This window comes from Castanea sativa, chromosome 1 (genome assembly GCF_040712315.1).
Source record: "Castanea sativa cultivar Marrone di Chiusa Pesio chromosome 1, ASM4071231v1".
In the NCBI taxonomy this organism is placed as follows: domain Eukaryota; kingdom Viridiplantae; phylum Streptophyta; class Magnoliopsida; order Fagales; family Fagaceae; genus Castanea; species Castanea sativa.
In genome coordinates, this window is record NC_134013.1 from 63,041,508 (window position 1) to 63,058,037 (window position 16,530).

The 16,530-nt window shown below is 37.0% G+C and overlaps 2 protein-coding genes and 1 long non-coding RNA gene across 3 annotated transcripts; all 3 read left to right on the plus strand.

Annotated features, from left to right (window-relative positions):
* Positions 1-1,674: 1,674 nt before the first annotated feature.
* On the plus strand, positions 1,675-2,240 carry LOC142609102 (uncharacterized). Its single transcript, XR_012839568.1, has 3 exons — positions 1,675-1,765; positions 1,853-1,894; positions 1,998-2,240. It is a non-coding gene; the product is annotated as an uncharacterized LOC142609102 (long non-coding RNA).
* Positions 2,241-8,287: 6,047 nt separating this feature from the next.
* Positions 8,288-9,241, plus strand: LOC142631770 (uncharacterized). The gene has a single exon (XM_075806085.1). It carries the CDS (start codon positions 8,288-8,290, stop codon positions 9,239-9,241), a length of 954 nt encoding a protein of 317 aa, XP_075662200.1.
* A 2,910-nt stretch (positions 9,242-12,151) lies between these two features.
* LOC142642253 (uncharacterized) lies at positions 12,152-15,582 on the plus strand. Its single transcript, XM_075816590.1, has 4 exons — positions 12,152-12,399; positions 12,937-13,001; positions 13,961-14,159; positions 14,837-15,582. The coding sequence occupies exons 1-4, from the start codon at positions 12,262-12,264 to the stop codon at positions 15,200-15,202; spliced, it is 768 nt and encodes a 255-aa protein (XP_075672705.1). The 5' UTR covers positions 12,152-12,261; the 3' UTR covers positions 15,203-15,582.
* Positions 15,583-16,530: the final 948 nt, after the last annotated feature.

A 16,530-nucleotide genomic window follows, 5' to 3' on the forward strand; every position in this document is an offset into this window, starting at 1 on the left:
CATTTGGGATGAAGCAAGGCGTACCGAACAATGTCGATACTTCAATTGAACTTCACAAGATAACGCTCCAAGGCAAGCAGGAAAAAAATTGGGTTCAAGAACATGCCACTCATATTGCTAGATGGGCTGCGCATGCCACAATTGCTGAAGCACCGCCCTTTCATGGGGTAATGAGCTACAATGACGAGTATATGGTGTGGTATCGTTCCATCACTGTTTGGCATATTACAAAAGAGACCTCATACTGGGACATTTTGGTAAGTTTACAAAGATTGTTCTATTATAAATGTACCTTGCTTTGCATAGTTTAGTTCCAAATCCTAACACTACTCTTGTATACTTGTGACAGGTTGAATCACAGTTGAGGATTATGGCGAAGTTCGAACCAGGGTCTGAGATCTACACGGATTGTATGAATGCCTTGCAATCTGTTGAAGAAATCAGTCGATTGACCTTGGATGATGTACGCACTGTGGGCAACGCAAGTGAACCGGTTGTAAGGCGTGGTCGGCAAGCAGGTGGACGTCGAGGGCATGGAGGCCGTCAATCTAGTCAGTGCCATGCATCTAGTCGGCATCCCACAACTGCGAGCCGTCACACATCGGGTGGCCGTCACACACCCGTGCATGACCACACGATGGAGGAGGCAAGTCAGACATCAGATGAGATGTGTTTGGACACTGGTTATGACATGGGCTCCATGGCACATGATGATGCGGGTCCATCCCATACGTTTGCCCAGACATGTCGGTCCCCATCCATGGTTCGCGATGATACCTGCCCACCCACATCCTCTCCCCCACCGACTATCGGCACTATCCCCGGAGATGTATGTGGTAGAGATGAGATGAGATTCATGCCCACCCTTGGGCTACCCACCCCTGGTGCCATCCAGACGGAGATACCCACCCCCCACCTGAGGCTTCACACAGTGAGGATCGGCCGCGCAGGCCGCAAAGGACACGGACACATCCTCCTGACTGTGGGACTGGACATGGTACTCTCCCCTCTTATACTGATTACATATGCATCTCTTTATGGTGAAATGATTTGAATATGAGTATTTGCTTGTGTTCTTTTCAGGCAAGGTGAGACCAGTCAAGGAACCAGTGAGGAGAAGAAAACGGGGATGATTTTCGATGGTCAATCGCATTGGTGGAACCAAAGGGTGAGACCAGTCAAAGGTCTTAGAATCCAACCTTGAATATTGTACATATCATTTTCTGCTTGAATCTTCTATTTCCTAACTCAAATGTCTTAGATGCCAATGACTTATTAAATTTCCTAACTCAAATGCCACCATTAAAGATTATAAAATTTATTAATCCATACTAAAATTTAGTAATCAAATGCCAATGATTGATTTAAATTTAAGGAATTTGCTGTTATTATTTTTCTTGATGACACAATCATCATCAACTCAAGGAAGCCTTAATTTCAACTACTTGGGATGTGTTAGACAATTCCTATTCACCATGCAGCTTTCACCTAGGACTAAATTTTCTGGTAAATCCTTAGGATTCCTGTTTATTCTTACTGCCTTCATCAATGTCCCTTTTGGTGTACTCTTTGTGCTTTTCATGCTTTCAGCCTGGACTTATGTGTAGAAACATTTACTTCTTTGTTACTTATTGCAGAAGAATCCTGATACTGCTGCTTTTATGTCGTTGCTTCTTTTTCAATTTTCTGACATTTTCTTTTTACCTCTCAAAGGAACTAAACACTGAGGCTGATGCTCAAGCAAACTTGGCAGTCAATCTTGCTGGTGAGGCTCTCAAGAATTATATGGCTTTTTTTGGCTTTTAGTCATATACAATTAATTTCATAGATATCTGTGTATCTACTGCTGCAGATGGTCAAATCCAGGAGGATGTGGAAAAGTAATCAATTTATGGTAGGCTTCTGGATATGCTTATTTTGTGTTGTACTATAGAAAATGTCTTATACATTGACAAGTTTGTGTTACTCTTTGGGCTAAATTGTTTTGCTTTATGTAGGTTACCTGACTTATGATAATCAAACCCTGAAGAGTGGGATTTCTGTCTAAAACTCACTACCACGATGAGCCATGTGAGTTGCTAGTTTACAAGCACATAGATGATTGGGCATCATATCAAGAAGCATTAGCATGATCTCTTGCAGCTTAACCATATTTGCAGTATTTTTTAATGTCATAGCAAGAGATAGGAAATTTTTTTTGTTGGTTGAACCCCTTGGCAGGAACCAGGGGTAAATTAACATGGTTTTGATTTTGATTAGCGATGCAAGTGAACCTCAAATTTATAGAAATATATCCAGCGAACTTAGAATGTGGTACACAAAGAAACAAGTGTGCACATTTTGATAATGCTTACATGTTTATTTGGGATGTACTTTTGCAAAGAAATAACTCGTGTCCATGTTGTTTATGCTTCACTTGGCTGTTTAATATATAGAGGGAATGAAAAGAAGAATTGAAATCTCACATTCAACAAGCACCCTTAAGTTGATAAGATCATGATTTTTCCTCTTTCTAGTGTTGTATTAGATTAATTGCTTTTCTAAAGTTACATGTTTCAAGGAAATTTGCTGTTTCATAGTACCATAGTGTGGCTATTATAATTTGCTTTTGTGTTGCATACTTGCGCATGGAAAGGGAAGCATAGAAGTGTATTTTTTTAATAATTTCCTGTAACACAATTTCAGGTTGATCAAACTCCTCTACCTCTTCTTTTCATGAGAACTGTGATTCAAGCAATTGATGCTTTTCCTACATTGGTAAGATTCTTCCCCTCTATATGTTACATTAGTATCCCAATTTACTATGCTGAGTTTATGTTAGAGAATGATTTCAGGACTGGCTTCTTCTTGGTAAAATCTGTAATTTTGAGATTTAGAGTCATATATCTTGGGTTTGTTGAAACTATGGGCTTTGTGAAATTTTCTTTCTGGTTCATTGCATGATGGTGATCAGGTTATTTTTTGGGGAAATTTTTTAGAAGATTTTTTGCTTCTTTCTGTTAATGAATTTTTACTGACCAAAAAAATTTTCTACTTATTTTTGGCCTTGAACCAAAGTAACAAGCATTTTGGGTGTATCTATCCATTTACATAGCTCAGTAGGTTTGTTAAATATGATTTTCTCTCCACATGTGTTAGTGCTTTGTGTCATATATTTTGCTCACAATTGGTCACAACCCCGGAAAAAAAAAGAGGGCTGTGGCATTTTGATGGCTAATGTAAGTTTTTATTAAATTTCATATGAATTGATCCATTATAGATAAAAGTTGGGGAATTCCCTACATACATGAGACTAAGCTTTGTTATTGTGGTGGTATTTGTCACTATTAATGACCTGAAGTATCCCACTGAATGTGAATGTATTGTTTGTCTATGTGTGGTAGATACAAATTATAAATAACAATCTGGTTTCTCTATTTAGGTTGATTTTCTTATGGAGATTCTTTCCAAACTTGTGACTAGACAGGTATATTCCCTCAACATACAATTAGTTTATTTGAAACATACAAATAATAAATTTAATCAAGCTTGCTCTATGTTTTACAATTCTGATTCTCAAGCATAATTATGGAACAACTGATTTTATATGTACCTATTGAGTGCAGGTGTGGAGAATGCCAAAACTGTGGGTTGGCTTTCTGAGATGTGTGTCTCAGACACAGCCACATTCTTTTGATGTATTGTTACAGGTATCATGTAATATAAATTATCAGGAATGCTTATTGCCTTGTGCTACATGCAATCAACAAAAAATGCGTGAGCATTTGAAAAGAACAAAACATTATATAAAGAAGTGGTAGTCTTTCTACTTTTGTGATAGCAACAAAGAAACATCTGAAATGCACTAAAAACCAATTACTCGCGCTCTACTCACAAACTTTAAGTTTTGTCTAGAGGCTTTGTAGTCTGTACATTAAGGTGATAATTGTGGATATTCTAGACTAAGAGCAAAGAGGAGAGAGTACAAGAATCTAGCCGAGGTCTTTTCTTATACTTCAAAGACGCTAAAGTTCGTATAATAATTTTTTTTTTTTTTAAAACCCCAATAACCATATTCATACGAATGTCGATATAAGAAACCACACAATCTCTCAGAAAACCTTTTTTTTTTTTTTCTTTTAATTGGAAATCCACACTTGTTAAGAGTGTGAATTGGGTCAAGGCTCATTCGCCTCTCACGAAACAATTTCAAGCATGTCGTAGCGATTGTATCTGTAATATTCTTAATGTATATAAAAAAAAAAAAATCATCAATTTCCCTACATGGTGTGTTTATATAAGCTATTGCAAATTGCTTAACCAAACGGACTCATAATTATAAGTAAAGTAGGCATGCTACTGCTAATTAAGTCCCAATAATCCAAAGCAAACAATATTAGTGGAACACTAAAAATTCTCCAAGCTTTATCAAAAGAATCACAGATTTCATAATCAAAGAAAACACATTTACTCAAATTCACACTCAAAACACCCAAAATAAAATATAGAAATGCATTCACCACAGCAACAGAAAATAAGCTACATGAGAGAGAGAGAGAGAGAGAGAGAGAGAGAGAGAGAAATGGAGGCATTACTGTCAGCAGCAGAGGTTTTGAGCTGTTCAAGAGCGGATAGCTTATTCGTCTTAAAAAGTACTCGAGTCTAAAGAAATCGAGTACTAAGCTGTATGTTTGTACACCTATAATGAGGTATGCCCGATCCATACTCGAGTTTTTAGGCCTCGGGTACTATAGCAAAGTACTCGCGCCTCAGAAACTCGAGTACAACTGTGCAGTTATACATCATTGGGGTTGGCATGTCATGCAATGCATTTAGTGGACCCAGTACTGTGACAAAGTACTCGAGTTCTCTAAACTCGAGTACCACGCTGTGTCAAACCACACCTCTTAGACGCCGTACCCGAGGTATACTCGAGTTTAGAGAACTCGGGTACTATTACACTGTACTCGAGTTCTTCAAACTCGAGTAGTATGTGCCATACGTATTACTTACACCGACTTCCCTGGCAGCAGCAACCACCACAATTAATATAATGAATGGATAATTAATGGTACTCGAGTCTCTGGAACTCGAGTACCCCTTCACATACTTATTACTTACACCGACTTCCCTGGCAGCAGTAACCACTACAATGGATAATTAATGGTACTCGCGTCTCTGGAGCTCGAGTACCTCTTCACAATGCCCTCCCCGTCAACTTTCATCTTTCTATTTTGAGTAAGCATATTACTCTCGGCTATCTGTCCAAATTCTGCAAGAAGCTGTCCAACTGTGACCACCTTTCCAACTATCACCTATATTTCCAACTCAAGTCAGCGCACAGTTACTGTGTAAGAACTGGAGGTACTAGTAGTTGGGTCACCATCTGCAAGTCTTTGAGTCTCAGTGTCAGTTCTCCATTCAAGACCAACGTGCTGTCCATTTAACCTTTGGGTCAACACTGCTGTGACCAGTAAGTAGAGATAATGGTTAAGTGTTTTGTTTTAGATTGTGTGACCAACGTGTCTTGTTTGCATGAGGCGTTTTTGTGCCCCCTACTGAGATTATTTTAACCATGTAAAACTGCTGATGTTTACACATCTGAATTTAAGTTTCAGAGATTGTCTTCATGGACATAAAATTCAAAAGTAGGAATATTAATTTGAACAAAATGCTCGTGTAAGTGATATTTTTTGACATTTGGATTTTATCTACACCAAAATTAAAATAGTTAGTGAAAGGCATGCAATTATTGTGTAAGATACCATAAATTTTGAACCCTATCATAGTAGAGACAGAAACATACATTAATTCCAAATTTTTGTAGTCAATCTTAGATGCCAACGACATAGACAGTTATGTAGTCAATTTTTGTAGTCAGTTATGTAATTTCTTTAATCATAGACATGGGCGAAAAATGAAAACTGATATATTTTTAGAAATTTTAAAATTGGAAAAGTAACTTTCTAAATTTAAGGGAAGAAAAATCAAATCTGGACTAAATTTCAGAAACTTTTTTTTAATGGATAAGTTTCAGTAACTAAAAGTATATTTTAGCCATAATTAAATTGAGCTTAATACTTATCTTTCTTTTTTTTAACTGAAAAAAGTAGAATCGATATCTTAAAATTAACAAAAGTGCATAATACTTATCTTTCAATGACATTAAAAAAAAAGAATTATAAATATAAATCTTTCAACAATTTGATAATATGAAAAATTATAAATAATAATAAAAAAATTATGAAAGATTGTCAATAAAATAGAGTAGATTGACATTGGGCATCAAAAATAAATTTTAGTTTAGAATCATATTATATTTTATATGACCATTAAGGTTTGTTTACATAATTAGTTAAAATATAAATTGGGGATTTTTGGAAGTATAAATTGGGCATCAAAAAGAAATTTTAGTTTAGAATCATATTAAGTCTTGATATGACCATTAAGGTTTGTTTACATAATTACGAAATAGTGTTTGAATATAAATTGTTGTTATCATACCCAAGATCAAATTTGCAAGTGGTTATACATTATGACAAATTTTATATTGATGCCAACAGGTCAGTGATGGATTTTCACTTTTTCTATGTATACTACGATGGAGAGATGTATTATCATGACTTGCATGGGTTGTCATACCAAGGCTCGAACCAAAAGCAAAATTGTGTTAGGGTGAAGCATGGGATAGGCCTTATGAAATTGCAACGAAGAATATTGAAGGTGATGAGGTTAGACCACTCTAGGCATAACATTTCCATCGTGTATCGAGCACCTCAACGAGTTCTAGACACCCATGTTTTCTACAGTTCACTACAGTTATCGAGTGGCGCCCAAGTGAAGATGATGTGGGAAATTGTTGAGCAAATGGTGGTGAAAGGATTTTTGCTTCGGATCTCTATGTTACCGTTGAGCCCACCATAGTAGAGGCCGGGAAGGTTCACAACACACGAGTTTTAGATGGAACTATAGATGAGCACATTGAGTCAATACCATTACAATCTTATCAAGGGTGTGCGAGAAAACACAAGAGATGAGTATGGTGCGGAACCGTGGCAAACATTTCCCCATGCTTCACACGTTAAGGAGCAAGGGCCCCGAAAGTGCATGCCTTTGGAGAGCATTTATCTCATGATGAGCTGCATGGGGGCACATCTGAACCCGAATATGATCACGGACTTGGTGACGATGCAACCGATATTGATGTTACTAGGGATGAGTTTGAGGAGCTTCTAGAAACCATGGGTGAACATGATGATGTTGATCATATCGATGATGTGGTTGTAGAAGAGAATAGAGACACATGCCCTGGTCCCGATCCTACGCCGGAATGGTTCACCAAAAACACTTGGGATAAGATGTTTGATCCAGCACCGGTGATGCCAGCAGAAGTATCAAGTTGGACGCACAGGGCAGCCAATGAAAGGAATGGTATTCACGACTAAATTCGCGGTGCGACATGCATTGACTTGGTACGCCTTGCGAGAGAATTTTAGGTTTAAAGGCGAGCATTCAGACTCAGAGAGGCTTATGGTGAGTTGTGAGGATGATTCCTGCCCATGGTCAGTCCGTGCGATCTGTTGCAAGGGAGACAATGTCTGGAAGATCGCAAAATGCAAGGGCCCCCACACGTGCGACAAAATTCAGAATGCTCATGATGGACGGATGATTGATTCGGTGTTCCTAGCATACGTACTTGAGCGCTATATACGAGAAGACCCCGCATATAAGATAAAGAACTTACGTCACGTTGCTTTGGAAGACTTAAAACACGAAGTATCTCACTACATGGTATTCTTTAACTTGCATTCTTTTTTTAATACATGGAAGTATAAGCATGATTGTAATTCCCAAAACCCATGAATACCTGATGTTATGAAAAATGAAATTGAATTGAAAAAAAAAACGAATAAAGAGAAAGAAATATTATCTTCATCTTATAGCCTTACAAGTCTTGATTTGTTTTCTTCAACTATAATTATTTGACTTGTACTTAATTTCTAACATAATCATTATGGTTCACATACAAGGTTTGGGATGCCAAACAAAAGGCCGTTGCAGCTATATACGGGGATTTTAAGGAGTCTTATGCAGAGTTGCCACGTTTTTTGGCAGGACTTAAGGATGCAAGTCCGGGTACAAAGTATAAGTTAAACGTGGACGATAATGATGAACCAGAACCTGTACATTCAAGTCCGTATTTTGGGCGTTTCGTCTATGTATTATTGGGTTCAAGAACTGTAGGCCTGTGATTAGTATTGATGCAACCCACCTCTATGGAAAATATAAAGGGAAATTGATGATTGCAATGGCAACAGATGCTAATAATAAGATTTATCCACTAGCCTTCGCCGTTGTGGAGAGCGAGAGCACAGAGACTTGGGGTTGGTTCTTGGCTTGTATAAGAAGGTATGTTACTGACCAGAGACACCTGTGTGTCATATCTGACAGACACCCTGGGATACAAGCTATCTTCAGAGACACTAATCAAGACTATTTGCAGCCTCCCATGACAGAACATCGTTACTGCCTTCGTCATCTATGCAGTAACGTGAACATTAGATGGAACAATGAAACTTTAAAGAACCTAGTATGGAGGGCAGCAAGTGCAACCCAGGAGCGAAAGTTTAATGCCACCTTCGATTTAATTGAGAATGTGAACCGGGATGCGCACCAATATCTGAAGGATGTGCTGAAAGAGAAATGGGCTCTAACTTTTGACAAGGATTACCGTTATGGGGCGATGACTACAAATATCTCTGAGTGCTTCAATGGTGTTTTAAAGGGTGCTCGTAGCCAGCCCATTACAGTAATGGTAAAATACACATGGTTCAAATTGAATGCTTATTTCGATGATCGTCGCAATAAGAGCATAGAGCAGTTGAATTCAGGGAAAAAATGGTGTAAATATGCCTTGGATATCTTCATGAGAAATAAGGTGAAGGCGGAGCATCACAGGGTGACAAGATTGAGTGCGCAACAACAGTCATATCAAGTAGATACACCGCATAATCCAGGGACTGCTAGACATAGGGATCACACACATGGAGTTAATTTGTTGCAAAGAACTTGCACATGTCAGAAATGGAAATTGTATAAGATACCATGTTCACATGTCATTGCAGTTTGTATTAGGTATCGACATGATGCAGAGCAGTACATTGACCAATGCTATAGCGTGGACGCACTGTTTCGGAGCTATGCTCCCGTTTTCCCTGTCTTGAAAGATAGATTATCATGGCCAGATCCTGAAGAAACTTGAAGGGTCCTCCCTAACCCCCAATTGATTCGAGAGAAAGGTCGCCCTATCTCAACATGAATCAGGAATGAGATGGACGAGGGTGGGAAACGGCCTAGAACCACACCATGGAAGGAGGGCGGGAGGAAGGTGCAATGCGGGTTGGGTGACCAAGAGGGGCATAACCGAAGAACATGCCCTAAGCGGAATAAGGCCCCGGCCAGTGGTGGTCTCGCGGACTAGGTACGCTAAGTTTCAACCGTGGCATCCTTCTAATTCTTGAACGTGCAGAGTACAAACATTTTTTGACTACTCGATATGTACATGCATCAATCCATCTTATGTGTTCTGCATTTACAGATACCATGATATTCATAAGGAAGTCTATGACTGGTTCAGTATAAGTTTTGATAAATTTGGGCGTACCTCAACCCCACAACAGACGGAAATTTGCCAAGCGATTTTTAATAAAATTTTGGAGAACAATTGGCTTTCTGAGAATTCAATGCAGCAAGTATGATTTATTTTCTTGTTAATACTTGGTGTGATTCTGTACATGATAACATTCTCGACCACTCTATTCTTTTATGCAAGAAAAAGAAAAAGAAGACTTCTCTATTCTTGTTTAGTTGTCCAATTATTGGATATTTTTCTGGTGTCTCCTTTTTGTTCTACAGCTTTTTTATTATGTCAATTATAGACTTTAATGGTGATAAATTTATTTAACCTCTTGTTACTAACACTTTATTCATACCATATTCATCTATAATGCGATACATGCAAAAGGTTATTAGATGACCGGAGTGTCGAGGGTACTAGACCAAAAGAAGTGGTGCAATTACCAGTCTGCCCGAGGAGATCAATGTGAAAATTGTGGCAGTCTTTTGAATCCGACAGAATTAAAAGATCCTAGGTGCAAGGTACAAAACTTACTTCTAATATTGAGGTCTCTATTTTGTATTATCAAATTCTAAATGAGGAACCTGATTGTATGGAATGTTATCCATGTTGCGCATTCAGCTTTTTAAAATATGTAGTTTGTCCAAAAAAGACATTTGATTGTTTCTCTTTCAAATGAATAAATTTTTCATCCTCTGATTGTTTTGGTTGTTACGTTTTGAAGCTATAAACCAAATTTAAATTTTTCTGCAAGCCAGTTATATTACAAGAAAACTAGTGGAAAACAAGGTTGATTGTACTCTATTATTTACAATTTATTGAATTTAACCACGTAGGAAAATTAATTATGCAACTCCTGGAAATTGTATTAGAGTAGAACAAACAATGAATTTTTTGGAGTGAACTGAAGGTTCTCTTGGAAGATGCAAGATCTTGTTGATAATCTTCAAATGAAAGTTCAAAACTGAAATTTGGTTTTCAGATGCATGGAGTATGAGAAGGCCCATAAGTAGCTTGTGTTACGTAATGGGTGGTTGCTTATTAAATGATCTAAATCAATGATTTTGTAGGATGTTAGCAGAAAATCTGCTGTGTAATCAGTATTTTTGATCAGCAAACTAGTGGATGGAATATGTTTGATAGGATAACATATAAAATAATAGACTGGCATTGTGTTTTTTCTTGGCCTGGATTCATACTTTAAATCAAATGCACAAACTTGGAAGTGGCAACACTAAACTGTTTAGAAGTCCTTCACTTTGGTCTGATAAAGTGGATAAAATGGCAAGATTTGCCCCTTCATCGGTCAGTTCTTATGCCTTAATGAATTTGCTTTTCTTAATTTGCAGGTATTTATAAGAAGCTGTGTACCATGTAGTGCAACCAATGACTGCAAATTTAATGTTCACCTACTGTAGTAGCTGTTCAAGAGAGTGAGTGCATGTTTTATTGGTCCCTTGACATATTATTCAACAACCTTCCCTCGTTCTCACAACTTCGTTCCTCAAAAGGTGTAACTATGTCTTTCTTTCCTCAAAAGTTGTAACTATATCGACAAATGCCCATGGGATTGCCTCTTGGTGAAGGAGTGGAAAAGAAAATTAGAATATATTCACTTTAGGGATGCATAGATATTTTTAGGTATTTCTTTGTAAATGCAGACTGAATTCCAATGACCAATCTAATTCAATAATTTTTCTGTAATTTGTGCAATTGAGTACCTTCTTTGTTAATGGGTGCAGCGGAAGCTGTGCACACAACATTTTTTTATTAAATGGATTAAAGGTGAATATAGACTGGCCTAAAGAAACTACCAAGTTGCCAACTAGCAGTAAAAACTAAAAAGAAAGCCAAGTTGCCAACTATTGCATATATTTTGCTACTTTGTTATGTTGATTGGCAACAATGAATGGGCTCAACAAATTCAGGTACTTCGCATATATAAAGGAGCAGGACCTTACTAACAATACTGTAAAAAATCAAGTTGATGGTAATTGGCATGACCCAAGAACTTCGGGCCAATCCAGATTAGTACTCGCGCTTCAAAAACTCGGGTACTGTTCACAGTACTCGAGCTCATAAAGCTCGAGTATTACTCGGGCATAACCCACAGCAATTCCAGTGTCAATCTAGATTAGTACTCGCGTTTGAAAACCTCGGGTACCAGATTTGCCAGTACTCGAGTTTGAAGAACTCGAGTACTTGGTGAATTTTTTTAAAATAGATATTCCACGCTGGCATGCCACGGTGGAGGTGTAAAATCCAGTACTCGAGTTCACCAAACTCGAGTACTGGAAAAAGTGGTACATCCCCAATTAGTTTCGAAACAGTATTTTCTGCCTAAATTTTTTTAGAAATGGTGGTATTGGGCCGATTTGGCCTTTTTTGACACTTAAACTCCCAAAAATATCTTATCAAAAAAAAAAATCCCAAAAGAAAGGGCCAACATAGATTGATTTTTGGGCCGAGACTATGATCGAACAACAACACGGTCCAAACCCACAGTTTATTTATTGCACTGAAACCTTCTTGCTTAACGGTTCGGTACCGTTCAAATTGAAATTCAGATTCACCAATTTCCTCTCTCTCTCTCTCTCTCTCTCTCTTTCTCTCTCTCTCTCATACACAGTGGTAGATAGAGGAGCATGGCGATGGAAGAACATGATGAAGAAGAGAAACAGCAATTAGGGTTTCCGTACTGGAAATCGAATCCTCGAAGTTTCGGACCCGAGTCTCCTTTCTTTGCTTCTGGAAACATCGAGAGGGAACTTCTCGCCAAACAGGTCCTTAATTTCTTAATCATGTTGTAAATCATTTTACTAATGCGATTTTTCTCTTAGTTGTAGAGTATTAGGCTATCAGAATCAGGGCTGTTAATTATGCTATTATGTCCCCATTTATTATAAGCTCAGAAATGTAGAAAATTTGTTTGAACCAACTAGGTTTTATAGTTTTTTTTTTTTTTTTTGCTGGAGATTTTTTGAGCATTTCTTAAGATCAAGCTAGTATTGCAAGACTACAGGGTTCGGTTAAATTGATGAGTAATGCTGCAAGACTACAAGTACGATGTTTTTCACAACAGTTGAGTTTGCAAGTTTTTACTGGTTTTTAGTTGGACCCACTACACACCACTTTTTTAACTATGAATAACGACGTGTCACCTTAGCGGTTGTGAAATTTTTTGTGACTCTAGATAACTGAAAATGATTTAAATTTATTATTTTGTTTGTGTCCTACATAATTGGTTTTCTAAGAGACAATTTAATTATTACTTTGGTTTCATATTTAGTGTTGTTTATCAATTTTCTCTTAATATGCAGGTGGCATTGGACTTAACTGAAGATGAGAAACATCAGCTTCAGAATATGGTAGTTGAGGAAGGCGGGTAATAATGATTACATTACATGTAATTTCATTCTTTGTCTACAAGTTTATTGTGCAGTGTACAGTTTATATGTTGCTATATACTTCTTTCATTGTGAGATACTAATAATTGATGGTCAAGTCATAAGGGTTGGTAGATGCGTAGTTTTAAAGAGTTTAAAAGGTAAATAGCTTTCACATGTGTGATGTTTGAGAAGCCAAATATTCATGGTCTAGTGAGATGCTTTTAAGCCTTAGTCATGTGATAGGTTTGCTGTTTTAAACATATGCTTGTTAGGGTTTTCACTGATTTTTTTTTTTTTAATTCATTTGTTATAGAAGTCCAGTTTCAGTGTTTCCATCAGCTGAGCAAGTTGGTGTAAACGATCTCTAGTTCTTTTAGTGTAATCAAAGGTGAGCTGAGCTCTCACCCAGGTGCTCAGGCTAAAATAGGCACCACTAAGGCACCTTTGAGGATTGAAGCCTTGAGGCGAGGTGCCTTTAGAGCCTAGGCAAGCGCCCAAGTGCCTTGGACAGATTGTAAAGTGCTTGAGGTGAGAGCCTTAATGAAACTCAGCCACAAAAAAAGGAAGGCAGTTTTGTAACATGGAAAAAAAAAATTCTAACTTTATTTCAAGTTAGTGGGTTTCTCTTTCTCTTGTTTTCTTCTTTATCTCACCCCTCTTTTTAAGTTGGTAAGACGATTCTAAGATTTAATCGTGGGATAGGAGTGATAAGTTTGCAGTTTTTGAGTTTAATTTGTTATGGTTTTCATTGAGAGTTCATTCATCCATTAGTTATATAAGTCCAGTTGTCACTATAAGGACTGCTTCCTTTTGTTATGGCCAAAACTGACTGGTTTTTGAAAAAAGGAGTGTGCTTTTATTATTTTATTTCAACTTTATGGTGTAACATTGACATATATTCATGTTCATGTGCTTGTTCTTAATGTCCCCAACTTTAAAACTAATGTCTGCGCAGGGGGATCTTTTGCCCAATTGTTGGTTGCGGTTCACGTTTGACTTCTTTGGAGAACTTCGAAGATCATTATAATGCACGGCATACTGCCTCCTGTTCAGTATGCTCTAGAGTTTACCCAACATCGCGTCTGCTCAGCATACATGTATCTGAACTACATGATTCATTCTTTCAGGCTAAAGTTGCACGTGGTTATGCTGTGGTATATTTTCTTTACTATCTTATATGTTGATGTTTGTGACTGAATATTTACAAAAACTTTTTATTCTTAAACCTTTAGTAGGATATCGTGCTTTGTAGTTTGTACCTTTGTCATTCTTAAGTTTAAGTGACAGTCCAACTTGCATTTTGTAGTATTCCTACATCATTGATATTACTCCTATTATTGTGTGTGGTGCGAGAACAACTTCCCAAAACATAAAAATTCTAGTTGTTTTATGCTTTGTTTTCTATATTTCTCCCTTTTGGGTGGTCATCTGGGACAAACATGCAATTTTCTTATATGGGACATGCCCTATGACCAACCTGTCCCCTCAACCTCACTCACAAGGGTCATGCACACACACACACACACACAAACCTATGCCAAGAGAGAGATGGAGAGGTAGAGAGAGATTAAATGAAATGAATAATAATCAGGATTATACTTAAGGATGATGCAACCTTTCTTTTATCAGGTACTCTTGAAGTCTCATGTTTCCTAGATTGCATTTTGTCCATTTATATGCTTTCTGGGTTGCAGAATCTAAATTGATGATCATTACTTGCAGCAGTAGTAAAATCCTGTATTTTAATGTTTCATGTGCAGTTTTCATTTATCTGATTTTAGTCATTATCATTTGATTTCACATAAATATCCTCCTAAATTTTGCTTGACAGTATGAATGCCTGGTGGAAGGCTGTGGTTTGAAGTTCAAGAGCTATAAAAGTCGACAACGGCATCTAGTGGACAAGCATAAATTTCCCACTTCATTTGAGTTTTACAAGAAGGCCCATCTATCAAAGAAACAGAGGCAAAAACTCCAACGCAAACAAGCTACTCATAAGAGGGAGGAAGATTCATGTATGGAAGTAGACAATGAATCCATCGATGGCCTCATCTCAGGAATCTCCAAACTAAGCACTTCAGACTCTCCTTCATCTGTCAGCTTTGGTCGCCGCCACACTCGTGGATTGACTTTTGTCCCTCGCGCCGTTCAGCGTGAGAAAATGCCAGACCCGACATCAGCTGGAACAAAGAGATAGCAAGTCTTCTTTTTGGCCAAATTTGGGTTCACTATAAAACCCTCTCCTTCCACCATCTCTGTTGATTGATTCTGCTACAACTTTTGAAGCTGATTAAAAAAGAAGGGGGAACAAAGGTTATTAGAAAGACTTTCAATGTGGTAGATGATGTTTAGGTTCTCTCTCTTGAGAATCTACCTTGTGAATTTCCATCAGAGGTATCAGATGGTAGGAAGTTTGAGCTTTTCCTTTCCCCCTTTTGTTTTGCGACTCCATGTGGTTTCCATAACATCACAGATGTCCCCTCATAGGCTCATATGGAGACCTCAGAAGAATCATTTATGAAGTATAATCGCTTGTCAGGAGCGGCTGGTTTTAATTTGAAGAGAACTTCTAACTTCTAATCCCCATCCCCACATGATATTACTAATGCTTGTTTTCTTTAATTTTCAACCTATTCTTTTCCTCCATTTCAAACCTTTAGATCCGGTGTTATACCATGCAATTACATCTCTATTTGAGAAGTAAAAGCTAGTAGGGTTAAGAGTTAAAATGGTTTAAAAAAAAATTACCATATCAATTTTTACATCTCTATCACTATGACTATTGGATCTCAATCCGTCCCAAAATAGATTTTTTTTGTTTGACTCGCAAAAGTCACTAATATTTTTTGTAGGTGTAGTGTCAACAAAGGTGGTTTGTGTGGCAATGATCGCAGTGAGTGCTTAGCTTCTATTTTTTAAGACTCCAAGAAATGTATATTTTTTTGTAGATCAAGAATTTTCATTGAAACAAACACTGAAAATTGTGGAAAGAAATTATAGAAAAATAATTTTTAACAAAATGAATGAAGGTGAAGACTTTAAATTTCTAAACTATTTTAATTTACCTTAGTGAATAATTATTAACTAACTTTTATAATTTCAACTAAAATGCACTCAAGATTTATCTTCCTACTAAAAGATATAGCACACGAATACTAAGAGTCTGTTTGGGATTTGCTTATTTTGCTAAAATTGAAATTTTTTTGTTGAAAATACTATAGATAAAGGTAAAAATTGGCTAAAATAGTACAGTAAGACTTATGAATAGTATCAAAAAGTGCAGTATGACTCATGAATAGTAGTAAAAATAAGTTGAATGGTAAAATAAACTAACTTTTTAATTTTTGCCAAACACACACGCTAAACACTAAACAGAGTTTCAACAAAGAAGAAAAATAATACCCAACAAAAATGATAATATGTTTATGAAATTGTGCTTATTTGTTAGTCATTTTTCCTTTTTTTGAGAAGAATTTGTTAGTCAATTTTATCATTATAAATTAAAAAGAAAGAATAATTTTAAGA